The sequence below is a fragment of the Bidens hawaiensis genome, unplaced genomic scaffold (assembly GCF_021521415.1).
Source record: "Bidens hawaiensis isolate Kalapana, Puna unplaced genomic scaffold, B.hawaiensis_p1.1 tig00007041_1, whole genome shotgun sequence".
Classification (NCBI taxonomy): domain Eukaryota; kingdom Viridiplantae; phylum Streptophyta; class Magnoliopsida; order Asterales; family Asteraceae; genus Bidens; species Bidens hawaiensis.
In genome coordinates this window covers 995,630-1,020,429 of record NW_027491483.1, presented here as the reverse complement: position 1 = coordinate 1,020,429, position 24,800 = coordinate 995,630, and the positions used below count along the sequence as shown (strand labels likewise).

General features: G+C 32.9%; 3 protein-coding genes across 3 annotated transcripts; all 3 read left to right on the top strand.

Annotated features, from left to right (window-relative positions):
• The first annotated feature begins 1,978 nt into the window (after positions 1–1,978).
• LOC143634327 (homeobox protein knotted-1-like 7) lies at positions 1,979–5,685 on the top strand. Its single transcript, XM_077102444.1, has 5 exons — positions 1,979–2,639; positions 3,194–3,314; positions 4,541–4,737; positions 4,915–5,046; positions 5,355–5,685. The coding sequence occupies exons 1-5, from the start codon at positions 2,340–2,342 to the stop codon at positions 5,493–5,495; spliced, it is 891 nt and encodes a 296-aa protein (XP_076958559.1). The 5' UTR covers positions 1,979–2,339; the 3' UTR covers positions 5,496–5,685.
• Positions 5,686–9,779: 4,094 nt separating this feature from the next.
• On the top strand, positions 9,780–15,995 carry LOC143634326 (phospholipase D beta 1-like). The gene is made up of 9 exons (XM_077102443.1): positions 9,780–10,856; positions 11,756–11,866; positions 11,957–12,148; positions 12,685–13,005; positions 13,718–13,865; positions 13,935–14,083; positions 14,168–14,347; positions 14,689–14,886; positions 15,591–15,995. The coding sequence occupies exons 1-9, from the start codon at positions 9,960–9,962 to the stop codon at positions 15,882–15,884; spliced, it is 2,490 nt and encodes an 829-aa protein (XP_076958558.1). The 5' UTR covers positions 9,780–9,959; the 3' UTR covers positions 15,885–15,995.
• A 2,412-nt stretch (positions 15,996–18,407) lies between these two features.
• On the top strand, positions 18,408–24,219 carry LOC143634325 (phospholipase D gamma 1-like). The gene is made up of 11 exons (XM_077102442.1): positions 18,408–18,615; positions 19,070–20,031; positions 20,721–20,837; positions 20,925–21,119; positions 21,590–21,838; positions 21,917–21,988; positions 22,145–22,292; positions 22,390–22,538; positions 22,630–22,809; positions 22,916–23,113; positions 23,910–24,219. Exons 2-11 carry the CDS (start codon positions 19,102–19,104, stop codon positions 24,201–24,203), a joined length of 2,532 nt encoding a protein of 843 aa, XP_076958557.1. The 5' UTR covers positions 18,408–18,615; positions 19,070–19,101; the 3' UTR covers positions 24,204–24,219.
• The last annotated feature ends 581 nt before the right edge of the window (positions 24,220–24,800 follow it).

Below are 24,800 nucleotides of genomic sequence, written 5' to 3'. Positions count from 1 at the left end.
TCGCATTCACACGTGTTAAGAACACTTTTAAACATATATATATATATATAAACACCCCCTTCCCCCGAGGTAGATCCAACCAAAGGGCAACAACATAGGGATACTCGAAGGAACCCATTGGGAATCTTTTTTTTACGGCAGTGTACCCACTTTGTTACTCGGCTACTCAGGTCTACTTATCTCCTCTTGTTTCGTCAAAAAGACCCGTTGTGCCTACCTGCAACGGCGTAGCCGCTCTGCAAACTCTACCCGACCAGGAGTTGCCGAGAGCGACCCTAGTACCCTAACTCATTAGGTAAAAAAATAACCCTAAGTTTGATGGATAATGAAATCTCAGACATGTCTTCTGTTAAATAATTTCATATATTTTTTGTAACATAAAAACAATACTAAGTGTAAATATAGTACTTGAAAACTTAATTTTACCAACCAAATATCGACAAAATCATTTGATATAACTCATGATATTTAAATTGGTTGATAATTAATAAGTAAAGGAAGTAAAAGAAAATGTAGGATGTGTAAAAATTAAACTAATAATAATAATAATAATAATAAAGTTAAAAGTATAGAATGGCCACCTCGCACCATAAAAACGTGGAGCATAATATTAAACCTTTATCAAAGGAAAGTAATTATGGCAAAAAGAAATCTGCTCGAATTAATATTTGTATGTGTTACAGTTTCATAAATAGCTTTAAAGTCTTACAGTTTCATAAATAGCTTGTTTGCTAAATAAAATCAAATCAGTTAAGATAGGAAAAAACTTAAAAAGAAATTCAAACAAAATTTTCCAATGTGAGGAAATATATTCTTTGTTCATCAAAACATTCATAAGATCGGACTCGCTAATCTTTAAATAATATATTATGAAGTATGTTTTTAGACATCTTATATGTTTATTTTGGAAAAGAAAAAAAACAACATTTATACTATTATGAGTTTGATAGATTGGTTGTGGTAGAAGTATTAGCATGAAAGCTATTGATGTTTGATTTGATGATGTTTGATAAACCTGTTAAAAATTTATTGATGTTATGGTCCCTCTTCATGTCACATCCCTCTCATCTCTTTAACCCAAATTTTGATTATGATTTATTTTCTAGTTGGAGAGATAATATGGTAACATTTAATATTTGTATATATGTTATCGAATAAAATTTGGTTTATCAGTTATATATATCTATACTTCACAAGATAACTATTTGAAAAAAAAAGTTCAACTTCTTTGCAAACTAAAAATAAGTAACATAAACAATTATATTTTCCTTATAAATAAATCTTTTATTTGATTAACAACTAATTTTTGAGACCTACAGCCCTACATATTATACACACATATTTAATTCTTTATGGAGTGATTATCCTTTCTCTTTGACAAATATCATCCGTCTTTCTCTTTCTTTATCAAATCACATAAATTGATTAGAAAAGAAAAATCACTTAAAAACAAAATAAACACTTTATCTTTTAGGTTAACTCTTTTTTTCATTTAATTCATTCACTTTATTATCAGCCTCGTTTGGAACTTCCTCGAATACCCAAATGACCCTTATTAAGATACGATGTCAGCTATTCATATTTTAACGCTTCATACCTGACTCGCACAGGATCGGCATCAAGAAGGAAACTGAAAACCCGCCTAACCCCTTAAGTCGGGTTTTTGAACCCGAGATCATAAAAATTTTTAAAACCTTAAACTACCTCAAGTTTTTTTAAATGTATCATTCAAATGGGCTACTTCCGATTCAGAGAAATAAAACTCATTCATTTTAAGGATCCACTAGTAAACACCACATACTCGCCTAGTCTTTCATTATCACTCCGTTAAAACTAAATGCTGAAAACACGAATCAAACCCAGACCACATAAAACATCAAGTCTCTTTTACTACTCCACCACCATATCAATCATTCACAAACCTTATCCTTAACCTTCACCTTAACCATCAACCTTAGTTTATCTCAAAATCTATAAAAATAAATGGATAAATTCTTTTATGCTTAAATATATGTGACTTCACATAACTGGTCCAGAAAGTTTTCTTGTCTCTGATCCCAATAAGGTCATCTCTCTTACAAAAGATCTGCAATCATACCCTCCTTTTTCCTTCTCTCTCTACAATTTCTAGTGAGAGAAAGACTGCCATACACATCAAACCAGCCACCTCTCTCTAAAGTACAAGTGGTCCTCCTTAACCCACCCCAACCCTAACAAAACCCTTTTCTTCACATGATTTCAATCCACTCCCACATTTCAATTTCTAGAGAGAGAAACTAACAAAATAATATCTTTGTATAACAATATTATTAATATTATTATTGTTATTATTATTAACAATGCAAGAACAAGGTTTAGGCATGATGGTAAGTAGTAGTGGAGGGATTGGAGGAGTGTTTAGTGATGTTTCGGGTGATCAGATCACCCGAAATATCAAGGCGGAGATAACAAACCATCCGCTTTACGAACAACTGCTTTCGGCTCATGTAGCTTGTCTCCGGGTTGCTACTCCTATAGACCAGCTTCCGCTTATTGATGCACAATTGTCGCAGGCGCATAATGTTCTCCGGTCGTATATCGCAGACCGTCATAACCAACCTTTGTCACCACATGATCGCCAAGAACTTGATCACTTCTTGGTATGTGTTTTTGATCTTTATGTTTCAAGATTTTAGCTTTTTGGTTTATTATTATTGTCGGTTGTTTATACACGATATTGTTTTAAACTGTTGTCTAGATAGAGGTCGGACGACTGTTTAAGGAAAAAAAATCCAAAGTTGTGACGGTTTATTGGTCAGAATGATCTTCTGGATACCGTCAAACGGTCTTTCTGACTAATAGTTTTCAAAGTTTGACTTTTCTTTTGTCGAAACGAGCTTCTAAGAGGCCACATGACCGTTTTGACAAAAGAAAGTTTCAAATTAAGCTTGACTGTATATTGTTAGAACAGTTGTCTAAATATCGAGCAATAATTGTCAAACTTTGATCCATCTATGCTTAGAATGACTGTCGAGATATTGTTCAAACGGTACTTTGACTTTTTATTTTTCCAAGACGGTCGTTTGATGATGTGAAATCAAAGGAGATGTTGTAACAATAACATGTTAAACCTATTTTTCTAACATATTGAACTTGTTTTTTTATTTATCTTTCTGGTGATTAATTATTAGTTAAATAATAATATTATGAACAGGCACAGTATTTGGTTGTTTTATGTTCATTCAAAGAACAACTTCAACAACATGTCAGAGTTCATGCTGTAGAGGCTGTCATGGCCTGCCGTGAGATTGAACACAATTTACAAGCCCTCACCGGTATACCTCTCTCTCTCTGTGTACATATATAATAATATATTATTATATGTTTGTATGTATATGTTTTGATGACTGTTTTGATTTGGGTCCTGGGAAGTACTAATTCTTTTCTTGTGAAAAGTAAACTTTGATGAAAAAAGATACAAATTTCAAGGTTAATACTTTGATGAAAATATATTAAAAAATAGAAATAAGAGGATATTATATGGTGGGTGTAATGTGGGGAGGTTCATTGAATTTGTTGTTGTTGCTATTATTATTTTAGTTTTTAAATTTTTATATTATTTAATTTATATATAGTTAGGAGTAGAAGGAAAATTGAGTTAGTTGGTAGATGAAGGAAACATTGGAACAAAGAGTGACAACAAAACCAACAGCACCTAACCACCTACATGTTTTTAAATTATTTTAAGCAAATATAATATATAATATGATAGAAAAGGTTTTTTTTAATGTTGGTTGGGTTTAGTCTTAGGAATATTTATGTGTCACCAAAGTAGAATATATCATAATATCTAGCTTGAATATCATTTGAATTGTCATTTTTAAATGACAAAGAGATATTTTAAGGTTATTTATTTATTTATTTTAAGAATTAGAATCCGTATAATGATTTGTAGGAATAGTTTAATGGTAGCAAATTTGTTCTTGTATAGTTCAATCATTCAAGCATTTTTTAAATATTTAACTTCAAAATTACAAATGAACAAATTCAGCAATTTAATCAACCTAACTCTTTGTATTATTTCTGAATTTATTTTAGGCTTATTTTGGGAAAAAACCTAAAGAAATATAAAAGTTTATGCATGTCTGTATAACTTTATAAATTTTTAGACTTCTTAATATCCATGAAGAACAACTGATTTAGAGAGAACTACAAAATATTTTACAACTTAAAGATTTATTTGGTAAAGCACAAATGTAGAGTAGACTGCATGCTGTTATACCAAAGGATGTTAATTATTTCCTAGATAATAAAAAATATTATCTTTTAGTTTTTAGTACTTAAGATATGTCAGATGTGTTGAATATGAACAAATCTCCCTTTCACTAACCACTGTCCCTGAGTTATACTGAGACTAGTACATATCAATATTTTTTCTATATGTAACATTAGTACTTCATGTCCTAAAAACCATATATATCTAGCTAGAACCAATAATGCGTTTTAAGAATTTAAATATTTGTGCATATTTAATCACTTGATTTATTTAACTTGTATCTAGGAATAACACTTGGAGAAGGGTCGGGAGCGACAATGTCGGACGACGAGGATGAGATGCCGATGGATTTCTCATTGGATCAACCGGGTGGTGTTGACGTTAGCCACGACATGATGGGCTTTGGTCCTCTTCTTCCTACCGAGTCTGAACGGTCTCTTATGGAAAGAGTCCGTCAAGAACTAAAAATCGAACTTAAACAGGTTGGTATTAACTATTAACCATTAAATCCTTGTGTCTTTGACCCGTTACATAGCGTTAAAAGTTAGAACATAATGCAAATCAACTTGTTTGTAAGTAAATGAGTTGAAATTGTCACATCTACGAAAAACTTTGATCATGCATGTATGAACAAGCATTTAAATCGTATTTGTTTACAGGGATTCAGGTCAAAAATCGAGGATTTAAGAGAGGAAATATTGCGAAAGAGACGGGCCGGAAAATTACCCGGGGACACTACTTCTGTTTTGAAAGATTGGTGGCAACAACATGCAACGTGGCCTTACCCAACTGTAATTATAACTATTCCATTTTACCTATTAAATATACATCACTAGAGTAATTATATTAATTAACACTAGATTATATGGTATTACGCTTTAGTTTTTTTGACCTAGAGTAAATTTTATTATGCTACTTCATTTTGTTGTAGCGTAATAATAATTACTTTAGTTAAGAATTACTATAGTGTTAAAAACTTAGGTGCTATTTGTACATTTGTCACGTTAGTATCTATTTGTACCATATCCTGTATATAATCGAATAATTTTTGTTTGTTATATACGCGCTTACATATTTTATAATGTTATTGTTTTGACAGGAAGACGATAAGGCGAAACTGGTGGAAGAGACGGGGCTACAACTAAAGCAAATTAACAATTGGTTTATCAATCAAAGGAAAAGAAACTGGCATAGCAACTCCAATTCAATGACAGCTCTCAAGTCCAAGCGTAAGCGGTAGAAGAAGATAAAGAAGACGGATGACGAAATCTTTTTATATATATAAAGATATAAATTTGTGTTGATGCAGATATATGATATTAGGTTTAATATGAAATATATTGTGACCAAAAACAATGAAGGGTAAAACTAGTCGTAATGAATGCTTATATGATTGATTTACCAACACATCTTCGTTTAATGTTGGGATTAGATTTGTTATTTGTATAACTTTTTTGGTTTGGTTTGTTTCAATTAGGATTTGTGATTTCACTAATAATTAAGACTTTAATTACGATATTATTAGATTATCTCTCATTATTTTGTTATGGTAAGTTGTTCTTTACGTAATTTTATGTAGAAGTGTTCAACATATCCTACCCATCAAAACCGACCCAGACCCACCCTTTAAATGGTGAATTTAAGACCCGCTAACCGGTCCCATTGTGTAAGATCGGTTCGGGTCATAGGCGGATAACGGGCCCTAGCTAGAACTGTTAATAAATGTAGGACCAAAAATGTGTTTCGGTATAATGGGCCCTAGAACAGTTACGTATTTGGATCAAATAAACTTATTCTTTATTACTTATAAAAAAAAGAATAAAAATTTGAGTTTAAATTAGAGTTTAGTTATTCAATTTTATTTTATATATAAACAATATAAACATAACCAATGCACAAAAATAAGTTATAAAATCGTGTATGAACGATCGTTTTCTTAACTCTTTTGTAACAATTCGAGTTTTCGGTTATTTTATCATCATCATCATTATCGTACTCAGTATATCCCACCAATAGCAATGCTATGGTAGGGTCTGAGGAGGGTAAGATGTAGACAGCCTTACCTCTATCCCATAGGGATAGAGAGGCTACTTCCGGTGAGACCCCCGGCTCGATTTTCGGTTATTTTATATTAATCCTAAAATGTTTTGTTAATATACTTTAGTTGATTTAAAATGTGTATGTATTTTTATTACTAGTACATAAACTAATGAGTAATGAAAATAGCAAGTATAGTGTCACATCATGTGCTATAATAACAAATAAAACATTTGTAATAAGTAAAGATGATTAAATAAGAAGTTACACGAGAAACAGAAAAAAACCTAACAACAATATATTAAAGTAAATGCTAAACCTTTACATAACATAAGTTGATCTTTATTAAATAAAGCCTAAACTTTGTAAAAATATATTAAACTAAGAATATATGTTTTGTTAGTTCTATAAATTGTTTATGGTAAAAAATGTTATTCTTATATGAAACTTTATATATACGTTTCACGTTTGTGTAATTTTAAATAAGAACTACGAGATCATTTTGGGCATTTGCATCTCTTATTTAAAAGCTTTAGGTTGTCAATTTACGAAGTCATTAGATATTCGATATATCCACGTGTGTTTGCATTTTATAAAGTTATTTAATATAAATAGATAGGGCACTGTAATGTGTGTCAAGAATTATAATACACCAAAAGAGTCGATATTTGTTGAAATTGGATTTCCTACGAAGAATTTAACACCAAAAAAGTTATTTAGATGATGGAATCTCGTTGAGTGACCTTGTGAGATGTCCTATAAACTTGTGGAAAAGGATAATATGTTATGTTCTTTGTTATAAAGAGGCACATTGAGATATCCATATGAGAAAACGACGTGTCGTATCAGAGTATGAAAAGGTAAAACAAAATATGAGAATACAATAGAGAAGGAATAATTAATAACTAATGACATAAAACATATTTTTGATTGAATAGGGAATAACGAATACACTTTTAAGCGTAAAAGTGTGATATGATAATGAAAGGATCGGAAGGTATGGTCGATGTGTGATGCTAAGTGCATACTAATTACCGACCATTAACTTCTTCAAAACCAAGATATGATGTTGCATCTTGAACTTAGAATCCTCCTTTATCATTTCCACCATATTGACATCTATGCTGATAATTAAACATGTCATCGTTTGTACATCTCCAAATTGTTATCAAGAACATCGCTTGTATCGCCTTTTTATGTTTAACCACAAACACACTTGGCAGTTGTTATAGATCCTATCAATCTCCACACCCCATGCGCATTATTAATAAATGATCCCAAGATTCCTACACTAGACCACAATTAGGACAATTTACTTCTATTAATTCCACCCTCCGAAATTCCAAAAGCTTCTTTGTTATAGATCCTATCAATCTCACACCCTTCGAAATAGTTAATATTTAGAGGATCTCATTTATTCCATGGGAATAACATCACTTTAGTGTTATAATTTGGTGATTTTTCTTTTTTCAACTATTTTTAAAGTAGTTGGCCTTCAGGTCCAATACTTCAATGACATATGGGTGACGATTAAAGCTTGGGATGTCTCAAGTTTAACACTTGATTCAATGAAGTTTCCTCACAGTGATCAATTTCCTCAGTGTTGTTCTTGAGTGAGCCAGTGCTGAAACGTCAAAAATCAGTATAGACGTTTAAAATCTCATCTCAGCAAAACTCACCCGGGTATTAGGCAAATATCCTTTTTTAAGGGTTGAAAGTGAAACAACAGTTGAAATTTCTTTAAGGAATTCTTGTTTTTGTCTTTTATTTTGGTGCCGAATAAAAACCTTGTTTCTAGCACCGTATAATCTCCATCCTCCAATAACCATGAGCCACGTGTTTCTTTGTGATATTACCAAGAATAAACACTTCAAATTCGAACCAAATTGCCAACCAAAATATTCCAATCCGTGGCACATTCATGATTCATCTCAATTATTAGATCTCGTGTAGTCATAAAGCTCCATTACCAAGTATTATGCGTTACGTGGTGCTAATTCAGAGTTATGGTTTTTTACAAAAACAGACTGTAGTCATAACTCTTCATCCCAGGTATTATGCGACACGTGACGCCCAGTCATTATTAATTTTTTTTAAATACTAAATCATTTAAATAAATTAACATAAAATTAAAAAATACATTAAACTTCCAAATAAAAACTAAATTAAAAAAAATACATCAAATTAAAAAAATACATAAATAATACTAATAAAACTAAACTTATTTATTGACCGAAACCGAGAATATTTTGGTTGTTATTCGGAAACATGATGGTATAAATATTTGTGTAAAAGATATAATGGTATAGAAGTGGAAGGAATGTGTTAAAAAAATGAGTTTGGTTTGTTTATATAGTATAAATTTAATTAATATACCTTTTTAAAAAAAAACCCAACGGCTCCTAACGTAAACATGGCCCCAACGGTTATTTTTTTTTGATTTGCATGCCATTAATCGCGTTTTACTTATAACGTAGCAAAAAAAATTACAAAACGCGGGAGGGGGGGGGAGGGGGGTGTACCCCCCGCGTTATAGCTCACAACGCGGCACACAACGTGCCAGTACGCTTGGTCTTATTGTAGATAGAATCAGTCCCACTAATTTTTATCCTTTTTGTATTATAGCAGTGTGCTGGAAACTAGAAAAAATTAACCTGAAATTGAAAAACCAAACCAGAATAACTTAAACGAAACAAAAATTCGGTTGTGCATGAAACTAAAAAACCAAATCAAAATAAAAATCAACGATTTAGTTTATGTTTTTGTAAAATCCTAACTTACATATCGGTTTTGGTTTTGTATGTAATAAAAACCAAAAAGATCGAAAATTATAAATGTTTATTATTTTTAAAATTTTAAGTAATTTATAAAGATTTTAATAATAAAGTAACTTAAAATTATTACTTATCAACTAGAAAAGTGATTTAGACCCAAATTCATTATTTTGAATCAAATTTAATTTTTGATTCAAAATTTTAAAGTGCAAATGATAATACTGAAATTGAGCTCAAATGATGAACCGAAACTGAATCGAATTGAACCCAAATCGAAACCGAACTTTTTTCAAATTCAAAAACAGAAGTTTCGGTTTTGGTACGGATTTAGTCCAAAACTGACCCAAATCAAACCATGAACACCCTTAACAAAATTCTACGGTTTGTAAAAATGAAGTTTTGGTTAGCCTTCAATTTATGTGTAACTAAAACCAGAAAAACTAAACGAACTCAAAGACTTTTTATATTAAAATTTATGTAATTTATAATATCTTAATATGTAGTTTAACCCAAACATTTTCGTCAAATGTATAATAATCAATTAATTATTAACCAACAAAAAAGTTTAATCCCTGAATTAATTATTTTCTGCTAACTCTTTTTTCCCTAATATTTTCAAGCAGAAATAGTAAACCAAAATAACTGAACACAAAACAAAACCCAACCCAACCCGACCCGACCCACCCACACCCCCACCCCAGGTGTCCACCACATTCCTAATTTAAGTGCTTTGTAGCCAACATGCATTGCAAACAACGTAATTTTAACTTTTTCCTAATGTCACATTTCTATTTAAAGTATTTTAAACACACATATTCCACCAACCATTGTCACAATTCCAAATCTTTGCCTAAGTAAACTTATACAAAAATATTTGTCTTTAAAGTTTAAACATGGCTGCTTCACCTGATGAAGGATCCCGGCATCCGCAAGGCGTCCAAGTCGTTCCGTTTAACACATCCGGTAGCTCGTTAAAACCCGTGTTACTCCACGGTTCCTTAGACATATGCATCAAAGAAGCCAATAAGTTACCTAACATGGATGCATTTAATAAAAAGTTCACTTTATCTAACACGAGTGACCCGTACGTGACAGTATCCGTATCAGACGCTGTGATTGGCCGAACGTTTGTTATAAATAATAGCGAAAACCCCGTTTGGATGCACGATTTTAATGTTCTAGTAGCACATAACACAACTGAAGTGTTGTTTGTTGTTAAAGATAGCGACGTTGTCGGGTCACAACTTATAGGCGCGGTCGGGATCCCAGGCGAAACATTAGTCGAAAAGGGTGAATTAAAAGGTACATTTCCTATATTGAATGCAAGTGGTCAAGTATGCAAACCTGGTGCAATATTAACCTTGTCTATAAAGTATACCCCATTGGATAAAATGGTGAGTTACCGCGGCGGTGTGGGGTCCGCTAGCGAGTTTAAAGGCGTGGCCAGGACTTATTTTCCGGTTAGAAGAGGTGGGAAAGTTACACTTTATCAAGATGCACATGTTGATAGTAGTCATAGTATGTTACCGAATTTGAAACTTGACCGTGGGTTGAAGTATGTGCAACAAGATTGTTGGCGGGATATTTGTGACGCTATTAGGCAAGCGCGACGGTTGATTTATATCGCGGGTTGGTCTATTTTTCATAAAGTTCAACTTGTTCGGTATGGTGCGAAGGCGAGAGATAGTGTTTTGGGTGATTTGCTTAAGAGTAAGTCGGATGAAGGTGTGCGAGTGTTGCTTCTTGTGTGGGATGATCCTACTTCGAAAAGTATTTTCGGGTATAAAACGGTAAGTTGACTTTTAAAAGTCAACCATAAAGTTTTTGTACTTTAGGACAACTTGCTTTTTCGCCTTAAGGATCCGCGTGTCATGTCCCCTGTGCCACGTGCTGGACGAAAACGTACAAGTTTATTTTTGAAAAATGAAAAGTCAAAGTTTATTTTGTGACTTTGACTGGTCAAATGTTTATTTTGGTGATCTCTCTTCACATGATTAAGGTGCATTTTGTTTTTTTTAAGAGATAAAATGTTTGTAGACCTCTGTAGAAGAAAATGTGAAGCAAATGTAAGAGTCAGTAATAAGAAAACCTAAAGACTAATTTTAATCTCATCGCGAGAAAAATAATGTTGAAAAAACCAGTTTATTTTAGCAGTATGCAAAAGATTAGAAAAACAATAAGAAGATTGTTTTTTTCTTCACATTTAGAAGAAAATGTGAAGCAAATGTAAGAGTCAGTAATAAGAAGATTGTTTTTCTAATCTTTTGCATACTGCTAAAATAAACTGGTTTTTTCAACATTATTTTTCTCGCGATGAGATTAAAATTAGTCTTTAGGTTTTCTTGTATTTGAAAGTCGAAATCAATGATTTAAAAAAAATGTTATTGTGGTTTAATAAATATCATTTCAGTGTTGTATAAGTATTATTTAAATTTCAATGTTCATAAATTTTTTTAAGTTTAAAAAATCAATTTATTTAAATTTCAGTTTATTTTAGCAATATGCTGAAGTTAAAAAACAAATAAACTTCTTATTAAATATGCAGACCTTTGGTCCACGTATTCTTTTGCATACATTTTATCTCTCAAAAACTCTTTTTTGGATGATTAAATCTCTAAACTTTATTACTACTTCTTTACATGTTAATATTCTTAAAACAGTTGTGTTTTTTTTTTTTTGCAACATATAGGAAGGTGTTATGCAAACTCACGACGAAGAAACTCGGGCTTTTTTCAAGAATTCATCAGTGCAAGTATTACTCTGTCCTCGTTCGCTACCGAAGAGTAGTTGGACGAAAAAGGTTAGATTTAGACATTTAGTTACTCTCTTTAATAATCTTTAAAACACATCTTTTTATTTATTCAACTATATGTTTAATCTTGGTTTGCAGGATGCTGAGACTATATATTCACACCATCAAAAAACAGTTATAGTTGATGCTGATGCTGGTATTAAACGAAGAATCATGGCGTTTGTTGGCGGTCTTGATCTGTGTGTCGGGCGCTATGATACTCCAGAACATTCACTATTTAGCACATTAAACACTTTGCATAAAGATGATTATCATAATCCTAACTATACCGTAAGCTTTCTATAAATCCTATTAATAATCAAAGAGTTAAGTTCGTTTTTCGTTCATATGGTTTGACTATTTTAACTCTGTTAGATTTTTTCTGTTAGTTTTAATGAAAAGACCAAAATACCCTTGTTCATAAAAAAATAAAACTAAATAAAAAACAATAAAGTATTTATTTTTTAAAAGTTAATAATGATAAAACAATAGTTAAATAAAAGTCAAAAGACACTAAAAAAACTAAGTTACTTATATTCTAATTAACTAATTAATTTAAAAAAAAGCCTTCAATGACAACTTTTTTATTATGGCAAGATATTGTTTTTATTTTATAAAGAAGGGTATTTTGGTCATTTTGTTAAAGTTAACATAACACAGAGTTAATGTCAGGGACGAAAATAGGTAAAAAAAAACGAAAGCACAATGGCAGGTATGACAAAAAGTCGCATTTTGAACTAACAGGTTAAAGTGGTCAAACCAACGAAAAACAAACTTAACTAAAAAATGTGATAACTGTCTTATTATTTATTTTATTTTCTCAATAGGGGTCTACAACTGGCTGTCCAAGAGAACCATGGCATGACTTGCATTGTCGAATCGAGGGTCCTGCAGCATACGACGTGCTGCAGAACTTTGAGGAGAGATGGTCACGGGCTTCAAAGCCACGTGGACTATCGAAAATAACCAAGTTTTCCGATGTTTTACTTAAACTTGACAGAATCCCAGAAATACTAGGCATCACTGATGCTCATTACACAAGTGTAAAAGATCCTGAAGGTTGGCATGTGCAAGTGTTTCGTTCAATAGATTCAAACTCGGTTAAAGGTTTAGACTTTCCTAAAGATCCAAATGATGCTAAAAACAAGGTAAATATACTTTAATTATGATCAAAAAACGGGAAAATAACAAAAATAATCAAGTTTGACCAATTTTTTTAAAAAATAGACCATGAAATTTATTAACTTAGCCTCCAATCCCAATAGACATCCAAATAGAGCCAATCAACATTCGCCACGTACCCCAAAACAACTAAAAATATGGAAGGTGGCTGAGACTTTGCCGCCACTTTTTCAGCACTAAAAATCATGAAAAGTGACTTTTGACCAATCAGAAATTGTCACGTGTCTAAAGCAGTCTAAATTTAGTTTACAAGTCTTAGCCGCCTTGTTGTAGGCTGAAAACGGAACGACGGCTTAGCCGGCGTCTCCTTTTTTAGTCTCTAAAAAAGGAGAAGGTGGCTTAGACTTATAGGCTAAATTTAGTCTGCTTTAGACACGTGGCAGTTTCTGATTGGTCCGAAGTCACTTTTCATGATTTTCTGAGTCCAAAAAGTGACGGCTAAGGCTTAGCCGCCTTTTGTATTTTAGCAGTCTTGGGGTACGTGACGAATCCTGATTAGCTCTATTTGAATGTCTATTGGGATTGGAGGCTAAATTAGTAAATTTCATGGTCTATTTTTTTAAAAAAGTTGGTCAAATTTGATTATTTTTGTAATTTTCCCTTAAAAATCTTATGTTTTCTGAATAAGATACATAAAAGGTTATAACTTGTATGCATTTGTTATATAACTTGTTACAGAATCTCGTATGTGGTAAAAAAGTGCTGATAGACATGAGTATACATACTGCATACGTGAATGCGATTCGTACAGCTCAGCATTTCATATATATCGAAAATCAGTACTTTCTTGGATCATCATATAACTGGGCTACACACAAAAGCTTAGGTAAGTAAACCAATTTTTTTTATAAAATTATATTGTTATAACTAAAATGAACTTTTATGTGTTTTGTAGGTGCAAACAATTTGATACCAATGGAAATAGCTCTTAAAATTGCTAGTAAAATCCAAGCAAACGAGCGGTTTGCTGTATATATCTTAATTCCAATGTGGCCCGAGGGTGTTCCAACGAATTCCGCTACTCAACGGATTCTGTTATGGCAGGTTGGTTCATTTTGTTATGCATCTTGTGTTGTTATTTTAATAGTTTATGACTATTTAATGTGTTGTAACATTTTTTTTCTGCAGCATAACACAATGAAAATGATGTATGAAGTTATTTACAAGGCTTTACAAGAAACCGGGCTCGAAAACGAGTACGAGCCACAAGATTACTTGAACTTTTTTTGCCTTGGAACCCGTGAGTCGTATGAAGGCGTGCCGCCAAATTCAAATGGGAAAGTCTCGTTTGCCCCGAATACGCCTCAAGTACTTTCTTATTTCTTTATTTCTTGAAAATTGATCATATAGGTAGGTGTGTGGTGGGCCCGGTTGGGTTAGAGGTCAAAACGGGTTCAGGTAAAAAACAAGTCACTTTTCAGCCAAGTAACATGCACCCCGGGTCATTATAAAAAAAAATAATATTTGACCCGTTTGAGATAAACCACTACCCATAATCTTTTTGCCCATTCTGGCCCATACCCATATTGGTCAAAGCTCGTTCTGACCTGCATTTGACCCGGCCCGCCTGCTTTATGAGGCATAACAATATAACATTATTACAAGTGAATTTTTATTTTTATTTATTATTTTTTTGGTGGATTATATAGGCACTTAGTATAGCAAACCGACGATTTATGATCCACGTAAACTCAAAAGGGATGATAGTTGATGACGAGTTTGTGTTATTGGGTTCGGCAAACATTAACCAACGGTCATTAGAAGGCACCCGAGACACCGAGATCGCAATGGGTGCATATCAGCCTCATCATACTTGGGCTCACAAAGGTTCTAGTCCAGCTGGACAGGTAACTTATAATTTTTCAAATTTCATTTTGACTTTTAAGTCAAATGGGAGAAGGTCATTTTGACTTTTCAGTCAAATGAAAAAAAATCATATATATACCCAAACCAAAATTAAAATACCATATATACCCCTGGAAACTTCCTAAATATCAGATATACCCAAATCTAGTTCCAAGTATCATATTTACCCCTAGAAAACTTACTAAATATCATATATGCACAGTAACTCATCGACGACAAAGAACCATGACTTTGTTTTCGGCATGATCAGTTTGTCATTCAAAAGGAGGTTGCGACGCAGCTTGTTGCCTGCTTACCTGTCTTTTATTGTAATTTGTAATTAGATCATTTTTTTTATTAATATATTTCTATTAAAAAATGTGTAATCTCATTTTCCATAATTTAATAGATAATAACATTTATTAAAAATATTTTAAATTTTCATCACAAAAGTTTATGGACTAACTAGTCATAAATATAGTACTAGCAATTATAATAAATACTATTATAATATAAAATAAGTACACTAAAAATAAATGAGTTAAAATTGACGAACGTGGCGTTTTTAATCGTTAGAGAATGTTATGTATGATATTCTGAACTTGGTTTGGGTATATATGATATTTTAAATTTCGTTTGGGTAATATATATATGATACATTAATTTTTTTTTTTGATACAAAGTTGGTTAATTTTTTGTTGTATAGATATTTGGATACAGGATGTCACTATGGGCAGAACATATTGGCGAACTCGAGAGGTGTTTCGAGCAACCACAAAGCCTAGAGTGTGTGAGACGGGTCCGGTTTTTGGGTGAGCGGAACTGGGAACATTATGCTGGTGATAAAGTAATAGATATGACTGCTCATTTGCTTAAGTACCCGGTAGAGGTTGACCGAAAGGGGCAGGTCAAACCGCTGCCCGGGTGTCCAAATTTTCCAGATGTTGGTGGGAGTATTGTAGGTTCTTTTGTGTCTGTTCAAGAGAATCTCACAATATGAAGCTAATTATTGTAGATTTTATGTGTGTGTTTTGATTTATATGTTGGTCATATCAAATTGTATTTTGTAAAATAAGTACACAATAAATGGAAATTATGATGATGCTTGTATAGTTGTATACCTGTGTATATATTTTGATCTATCAATGAATATTTTGTGTTCTTTTTCATAATATCATTCTCATCATAAGATATCTTTTAGTAACACTTTCTTGATTTTATGGTGCGTTGTTTGGTTAGGTTTCAGACGTTTATTTGATTTCGAATTGGACTGAATATAAAAGTTTAAATTAACTTGTTTTAAACAAGTCATTTACCATCGGTCTTTTCTCGAAACCCTCACCCACATTCTCTTTCATGCTCGTGGAAAATCCCACGACTACCATCTCCACAATTACACCACGGATACTTGACGCGATGCTCCGTGGTTCTTCATCCGCCCCTACCCATGATCACATATCATAGCGTACGTAATCACAACGTATGTCTAAGGTATATATTAAATATAACAAGTAATATTTTTTTATATGATAAAAGGCCCACTTTGACACTTTCAACGCCATTTTGTCATTTCCACAAATTATTTTAATTACGGGTCAAACTATTAAATACACTTTAATAAAAACAAGAAAAACGTACTTATGTTTAACGTGTACATAAACTTAATAACATTTGTTATAGTTCTAAATAAATAGACAGTAAAACAAAAACATAAAGAGCAACAAATTTCATCTTACAATTAAAAATTCACGGATTTTTTTCAATGTTCACATTGTTTGGTTAAATAAGTTCACGGTAAAACAAACAACCAAAAGTTGGGTTCGCTCGAGGCTAACGCCTTCCCTTACGTCAAATTATTTCTATTTGTAATTTAAACATAGATTACGCAAATTATACAAATTAGGTGTTGCTACGTGCACCCTACTTTACTACACTCTATCCAGTATAAATCATTAATTTTGTTTTCTTTTAAACACGGAGATTTCATTCAAAACATCCAAACGATTTATAAAATCATTATATTATTTAAAAACTTTTAAACCGCCCTAGTTATTTATTAATTATTACTAAAGCATTAAAAGCCTTTTAAATCAAGTTTCTTTAAGTACTAACCTTTCATTAATTTATATGAATTCTTGTTTTCCTACGGAATGAACACGTCTTTTTCACTCATTTATAATTTGTAAAAGTTCGTTTATGCATTCTTTAGTTTATATTAATTAGTTTATGTAACACGTATCACGTCTTGTTGCGTTGTAATTTTTCACGATAAAGACCCTTCTTAAAATAAATCACATTCTATTTTACATTGATTTAATCGATCTTCTAGAAACAAACGACTTACATAGGCAGATCATATTAGTTAATATATTGGTTGATTTCGTCAACATGTCAAACACGAGCAATGTTTTTTTATTGATGAAGCTATCAAGGAAAATTAATAAGTGAAATTAAACTAATCACATGACACATGAGTATCTTTGTTAAATAATTAAAGTTTAAAACGTAAATTTACTTTATTCTATTTTATTTTTATAAATTTCATGAATTTTAAAAATCTAAAAAAATAAGGGATATTTAATGTAACTTCTAAATTACCTTTTATTTATGACGTTTGAAATTACCTTTAATATTCGAGTGTGTTTTCTTACGACAGGATGCTTATTGTCTACACAGATCTTAGTGCTCCAAGTTTGACTCAATCATGAAAATGATCAAGGAGGAAAGTCATTGTAACGAAGAAACCTCATTGAGTTAGGTTTCGAACTTGAGATCATAAAGATCTCAAACCTCAACCGTTACCTCATGTCATTAAACTAGAAAGACAATTGCTTTGTGATATAGGAATATATAAGTAAGATTTATAACTCGGATTTGTGTATCATAAAAGCTATAGTCAAACCCGACCCAAACCTAGAAATCTGACACGAACCCGAACTTAAAAATCGTGAGAACCCGAACAATACCCTCATTTGCAGGTTCACCCAAATATGACCCGCCTGACCCGTTTTTTTTTTAATTATTTTTAAAACACTTAAAATTTAATTATAATATATTATATAAATTATAATTTTACTTTATAGTTTTAAAAGATTACGATATGAAATGAATAGTCAAAACCCTTGGACCTGCTAGGTTGAACCTTACCCAACTCGTTTAACTAAACGGGTTTATAGGTTCGACTTAAAACTGACCCGAATCTTTTTATAACAAACCCAGTTCCCTAAATTTCGTGATAGATTCGTATCGGATATTCACAGTCCTAATATTTATCGCCCGAGCCTGTACTTTTTATACTTTTCGGATTCATTTACACCCGAATTTTGATTCAACCTAAAAGAAAGATTACATTTTAGTCAATACAAACAAACAACAAAACAAAAAGTCTTCATTTTTTCATTTTCAATTTTCAAACTTCCAATTTCTCATTTCTTTAACCAGTCATATACAATTATACACGTTTTCTCAGCCGTCTTGCCTGCTTTATTAATTTAATTAATTATCTTTAATTCTTTAATAATTCGGCAGACCCAAAAAGACTGGCAACAGGATCCAATCAGACTCCAATAATATTAATAATAAGAAGCATTAAATGGAAGCACAAAGTTTCATTCTTTCAAAGTTCAACTTGTGTCTGCTATCAAGAGCCCATTTTTTCACTACATTGATCCATTACAGCTTTATACAGATCTATTTGCTCATCTGGGTTGCGTTTGATTCACTCTTCAAAGGTGTAATTTTGTGAGAGTTAAACCTGCCCACCAAGTGTTTGATAAAATGTCTCGATGAAGTCAAGTTTTTTTAAACTTTATTTTGAACTGGGTATTGATTAGGGGGTTTTGATTGTTCGGTTTTATTGAATTTGATTCATTTCTAAGTTGAATTTTTTTGAGGTTTAATTTTGCTCACCAAGTGTTTGATAAAATGTCCCAATGAAGTCAAGATTTTTAAAACTTGGTTTTAAGTTTTAACAAATTTTGGGAATAGGTTATTGATCATGGGGTTTTGATTGTCGAATTCGTCTCCGATGGGGTTCGGTTTGATCGAATTTGTTTCATTTTCAAGGTGAAATTTTGTTAAGAGTTAAATTTGCTCACTAACTGTTTTTAATAAAAAGTCTCAATGAAGTCAAGATTTTGAAAAACTTGATTCTAACCATTTTTTTGTGTATTGGATATTGATCAGGGGTTTTTGATCGAGTTTGATCTTGTTTCGGTATGGCTGAAGTAGGGTATGATGGATCACAACATGGGCAAAGTGTGCAAGTTATCCCATTTAAAACCTCCAATGCATCTCTTAAAGTTTTATTGCTACATGGGAATTTGGATATTTGGGTGAAAGAGGCGAAAAACCTACCAAACATGGACATGTTTCATAACAAATTAGGTCAAGTGTTTGGTAGAATGCCTACTTTTGGTGGAGGGAAGAAGACAGAGGATGGTAAGCCGGTAAAGGTTACAAGTGACCCTTATGTGACGGTTTCAATCGCTAACGCTGTGATCGCACGAACCTTTGTTATAAGCAATAGTGAGAACCCTATTTGGATGCAGCATTTTTATGTGCCGGTTGCACATTATTCTGCTGAGGTACAGTTTGTTGTAAAAGATAGTGATGTTGTAGGTTCACAAATCATAGGGGCGGTTGGTGTGCCGGTTGAGCAGTTGGTTTCCGGGTTACTTGTTGAAGGCACTTTCCCAGTTTTAAACGAAAGTGGCAAACCGTGTAAGCGTGATGCGGTGTTAACTTTATCGATTCAGTACACGCCCATGGCAAAAGTGCCACTTGATCATAACTTTAATGGTGTGGCGGGTACTTATTTTCCGCTTAGAAGAGGGGGTAAAGTTACGCTTTATCAAGACGCTCATGTGGACGAGGGGCGCCTTCCAAGTATGCATCTTGATGGTGGTTTGAAGTATCAAAACGGTGATTGTTGGCATGATATTTGTGAAGCTATAAAGCAGGCGAGACGGTTGATCTATATTACGGGTTGGTCTGTTTTTCACAGTGTTCAGCTTGTTCGTAATGGTGACGGTGCGAAAGATAGTTATTTAGGGGATCTTTTGAAAGCTAAATCTTCAGAAGGTGTGAGAGTGCTTCTTCTTGTATGGGATGATCCTACTTCTAGAAGCATTTTGGGAATAAAAACAGTAAGTGCCGTAATTATGGTAAAATTTAATATTTGTCCTAAACGGGCTCAAAATTTCGTAGCACTAAGATATTAGGTACTTTATAACATTCTGTTGAGATGATTTAAAGTAATAACAAGTAAGTGAGCTATTTTATTTATTATTAAAACAGATAAATATGCTACTTTTATTATAAAATGGATAGAGATGCTACTTTTAGATGTATACAATGTTTTGAACTTTTAGTAGAATGTATATGAATTTTTTTTTTTTTGCCATGCTTGCATATCTGGTTACTTTTGCATTCCATCTATTAAGTAACTAGTTTATTAAAGTTACTATAAAATGGATAGATATGCTACCTTTAGTGTTGTAAAGACGAAGAATTATATTATGGAATGCAATGGGATATGTATAAATTTTTGAACTTTTAGAAGAATATACATGAAATAATTCCTTTTTTGTCATACTTGCATGTTTAGTCACATTTGCATTCCATCTATTAAGTAACCAATCTATTCTATTTATTATAAAATGGATAAATATGTTTTAGTGTTGTAAAATTAAAAAATGACGATGCAATTTAATAGGATTTGTACAAAGTTTTGAACTTTAAGAAGAATATGTTTGAAATTATTCCTCTTTTGACATGCATTTGGTCACATTTGCATTCCATATATTAAATTGCACAATTTGTTGAACTAATGCAGCAAGGAGTCATGCAAACCAACGATGAAGAAACTCGACGTTTTTTCAAGCATTCTTCTGTGAAAGTACTACTATGCCCTCGCTCTGCTGGAAAGGGCCATAGTTGGGCCAAGAAACAGGTTTAATGTCATTAATTTGTATAAAAAAACATACCAATTATCTTTAATATTTTGTATTTTAATCAAGTCAATGAATTTGGGTTGCAGGAGGCTGAAAAGATCTATACACATCATCAGAAAACGGTTATAGTGGATGCTGATGCGGGTAACTACAGAAGACGGATAATGGCGTTTGTTGGAGGTCTTGATTTATGCGTGGGCCGTTATGATACTCCATCACATCCCATTTTTAGCACGTTGCAAACTTTGCATAAAGATGATTATCACCAACCTAATTACACAGTAAGCACTTCACTTAGTTACTATATATGGATAATTTGTAGTTGCTTTTACTTTTAGGCCTGTAAACGAACTGAACGTTTAGTGTGGGAAGTTCGTTTATTTGATAAATGAACGAATATGAACAGATTTCTCGTCTGTTCATTTATGTTTGCTTACGTTCGTTCATGCAAATTCGCTTCTACGTTTGTTTGCGTTCTTGTATGTGGCCCAACACATTGTTTTTCACATTACTTTTAACTAGTTTTAGCTCAGTTATGTTCATTCGTTTATACTGTTAACGAACGAACATGAAGGAACGCGAACATGTTCATTTTCTTAGCAAATGAGCAAGAAAACCATGTTCATTTCGTTGCTCGTGTACGCACGATTGTTCGGTTAAAGTTAAAAGAATGAACACGAACTTTCTCCGTTTGTGTTCGTTTGGCTCGTTTACATGCATTTAGTTTCACTTACGTCTTACTTGGTTATAGGGACCCACCACGGGTTGTCCTAGAGAACCATGGCATGATTTGCATAGTCGCATTGAGGGTCCCGCTGCATACGATGTGCTTCAAAACTTTGAGGAAAGATGGCGGAGGGCTTCAAAGCCGCAAGGGATTCGTAAAATGAAGAAAACGGTTGATGATTCGTTGCTCATACTAGAACGGATTCCCGAAATTTTAGGAATAGATGATGCTCATTGTACAAATGAACAAGATCCCGAGGGCTGGCATGTTCAGGTGTGTTTGTTAGTTGATATTAAACAACTTTAAAAAGTTATGTGTAATTAATTTTTTTTTTCTTTCAACAATGTGTAGGTGTTCCGTTCGATTGACTCCAACTCTGTTAAAGGAGGCTTTCCCAAAGACCCGAAGGAGGCCACTAGCAAGGTATGGCAGTTTTGAACTTTTGGGTGACTTTTAGCCCGCTTGACATATTTCTTTCAATTTATTTTCTTAATTTTTCCCGTTTGACCAAATCAACAGAATTTGCCATCTTTAGGTTTTTCGCAATACCTGTGTTAATATTTTTCTATAATGCAACAGAATTTGGTATGCGGGAAGAATGTGCTAATAGACATGAGCATACATACCGCGTATGTGAAGGCAATTCGTGCAGCTCAGCATTTTATATATATTGAAAATCAATACTTCCTTGGTTCTTCGTTTAATTGGAGTAACCACAAAACTTTGGGTAAGAAATATTATTAATTTATTATTAACCATACTTAAAACTATAATTATTTCCATATATGATGCAAAAATGAACCTGTGTTTTTTTTTTTTTTCAGGTGCAAACAATTTAATACCAATGGAAATTGCTTTAAAGATTGCGAATAAAATAAGAGCGAATGAGAGGTTTGCTGCGTATATTGTGATTCCAATGTGGCCTGAGGGTAGTCCTACAAGTATTGCAACTCAAAGGATTCTGTTTTGGCAGGTAATTTAAGTTATATAACTGTCATGTTGAAACTTCTAATAATAAACAAAATGCTAATTACAACAATGAACAAAACGGTAAATTTGAACAGAATAAGACAATGCAAATGATGTATGAAGTGATTTACAAGGCGTTGCAAGAGGTTGGGCTTGAAAACGTGTACGAGCCTCAAGATTATTTGGTTTTCTTTTGTCTTGGAACTCGCGAGTCGTCTCATGGTGCGGAACCGGTTTCAGATGATAAAGGGTCTAATGGTGCAAATGCCGCTCAAGTAAGATATATTATCTTTTTGACCATTTGTGCTATATAATAGTTTATATTACTGGTTTCTTGATTTTTGTATAATTAACGTGTTTTTTCTTTTTATTTTTACAAAGATGCTTAGTAAGAAGAATAGACGGTTTATGATATATGTACACTCGAAAGGAATGATAGTGGATGATGAGTTTGTGATAATGGGATCTGCAAACATCAACCAGCGTTCATTAGAAGGCTCTCGAGACACTGAAATCGCAATGGGTGCATATCAGCCGTATCATGCATGGGCTCACAGGCATCGTAGTCCACGTGGGCAGGTATTATCGATTTCTCTTGTATCTTAATTAGAGGTTAAAATAGACAATTCGGGCGGGTTGGGTAACAGGTTAAACAAGTCATCTTGGGTTGACTCGAAAACATGATTGCAGCATCTAGTGTGATAAATGTGGTTAGAAAAATTATGTTATTTAGCGATAAAGTATGTGGAGGTCAACCATGTATTCAACTTTTTTCTTATAATGACCACCCAAATGTGTTCCATGTTCCATGTTCCATTAATATCGAGTTTGACGAAATACATGCCGGATGACGAAAATGCCCTTGAGTTCTTAGTTGAAATTAACTTTAACCTATAACATGTTGACACCTCACCAAAGATATGTTGCATAGTCATTCGGCATGTTTTTTTTTGCCAAAATGGGTATGTAGTTTTGAGTCGAACCCTCGAACATGTTTAGCTAAACGGTCCATGTTCGTGTCAGTCTGACCGGTTTGTGGGTTGGCCTGTTTAACCCATTTGTTTTTTTTTTAAATGTGGTATATAATAAGTTAAACTATTTGGGGCGATTTTTATGCCAAACTTTCCATTTTAAAAACTAAGTGTCATAGCCTAAACATAATTGCTTCAAAAAGATAAAAGTCATGTAAATTTAAAATTTTAAAGTATTAATATGTAAAAACTTAAATTATTTATTTTATTTTTTAGTTAAACGAGCCGTGTTAGTATCAACACGCGAATACATGTGTCGTGTTTGTGTATCGAATCATTCATTAGTAAACGGTTGGAAATTGTCTACTAATTTCCATGCTCATAAAAACATAACTTTTGTGCAGATATTCGGGTACAGGATGTCCCTATGGGCGGAACATATTGGTGGACTGGAAAGCAGTTTTGAGGTACCCGAGAGCCTCGAGTGTGTTAGACGAGTCAGATCACTAAGTGAACAAAACTGGAACCAGTATGCAGCCGATGAAGTGACCGACATGAAGGCTCACCTTCTCAAGTATCCGGTTGAAGTTGTCCGAACCGGTCAGGTGAAGCCTCTTCCTGGCTGCCCAAATTTCCCAGATATGGGTGGTAACATTGTGGGCACTTTTGTTGCCATTCAAGAAAACCTCACCATTTGATCTAAATTTTAAATTTGAAAAACTCACATTTTTATGTTATATTATTTGTTATCCATGAATGCTCTACAGAAGAGATTTTGTTTGATAAAAAATTAATAAATTAGATTATCAGCTGTTGTTGTGGAGAGTATTTTGTAATGCTATGGAGAGTATTTTTGATATACATTTATTGTATTAAAAGATTGCATTATGTGACATGGGTTTGTTCTTTAAAGTAAATCTTTATATTGTGTCTATTCATGGATACAAATTCAGCACTGTTATCGATATAAAAGAATTTAAGAAAATCGTTGCTGGTACCCGCTCATATAAAATATATCATGTAAATGCGTCAAGACATAATTATTGATCCGATTCTTTCATAAGGTCATAAAATATTGCATGGAAGTCACCAAAACCGAATTCCTGATCCGATTCAGTGGTTCGACCCATACTCAGTTTTTCTCCGGCTCAGTGTGCATACCCTTTGACAATACTGGCAAAATTTCGAACGTGCCGCGAGGTGGCGTCATGACATAATTATTGATCTGATTCTTTTAGGGTCATAAAATACTGTATGGAGGTCACCAACACCGAATTTATGATACGATTCAGTGG

Excerpts from the sequence above, each read along its gene's own strand:
- LOC143634327 (XM_077102444.1), top strand. The coding sequence starts at position 2,340 with ATGCAAGAACAAGGTTTAGGCATGATGGTAAGTAGTAGTGGAGGGATT. Across the intron at positions 3,315-4,540 it reads CAATTTACAAGCCCTCACCG|GAATAACACTTGGAGAAGGG; the intron begins GTATACCTCTCT and ends ACTTGTATCTAG. Across the intron at positions 4,738-4,914 it reads TAAAAATCGAACTTAAACAG|GGATTCAGGTCAAAAATCGA; the intron begins GTTGGTATTAAC and ends ATTTGTTTACAG.
- LOC143634326 (XM_077102443.1), top strand. The coding sequence starts at position 9,960 with ATGGCTGCTTCACCTGATGAAGGATCCCGGCATCCGCAAGGCGTCCAA. Across the intron at positions 10,857-11,755 it reads GTATTTTCGGGTATAAAACG|GAAGGTGTTATGCAAACTCA; the intron begins GTAAGTTGACTT and ends TGCAACATATAG. Across the intron at positions 14,348-14,688 it reads TTGCCCCGAATACGCCTCAA|GCACTTAGTATAGCAAACCG; the intron begins GTACTTTCTTAT and ends TGGATTATATAG.
- LOC143634325 (XM_077102442.1), top strand. The coding sequence starts at position 19,102 with ATGGCTGAAGTAGGGTATGATGGATCACAACATGGGCAAAGTGTGCAA. Across the intron at positions 21,120-21,589 it reads ATCACCAACCTAATTACACA|GGACCCACCACGGGTTGTCC; the intron begins GTAAGCACTTCA and ends ACTTGGTTATAG. Across the intron at positions 21,989-22,144 it reads CGAAGGAGGCCACTAGCAAG|AATTTGGTATGCGGGAAGAA; the intron begins GTATGGCAGTTT and ends ATAATGCAACAG.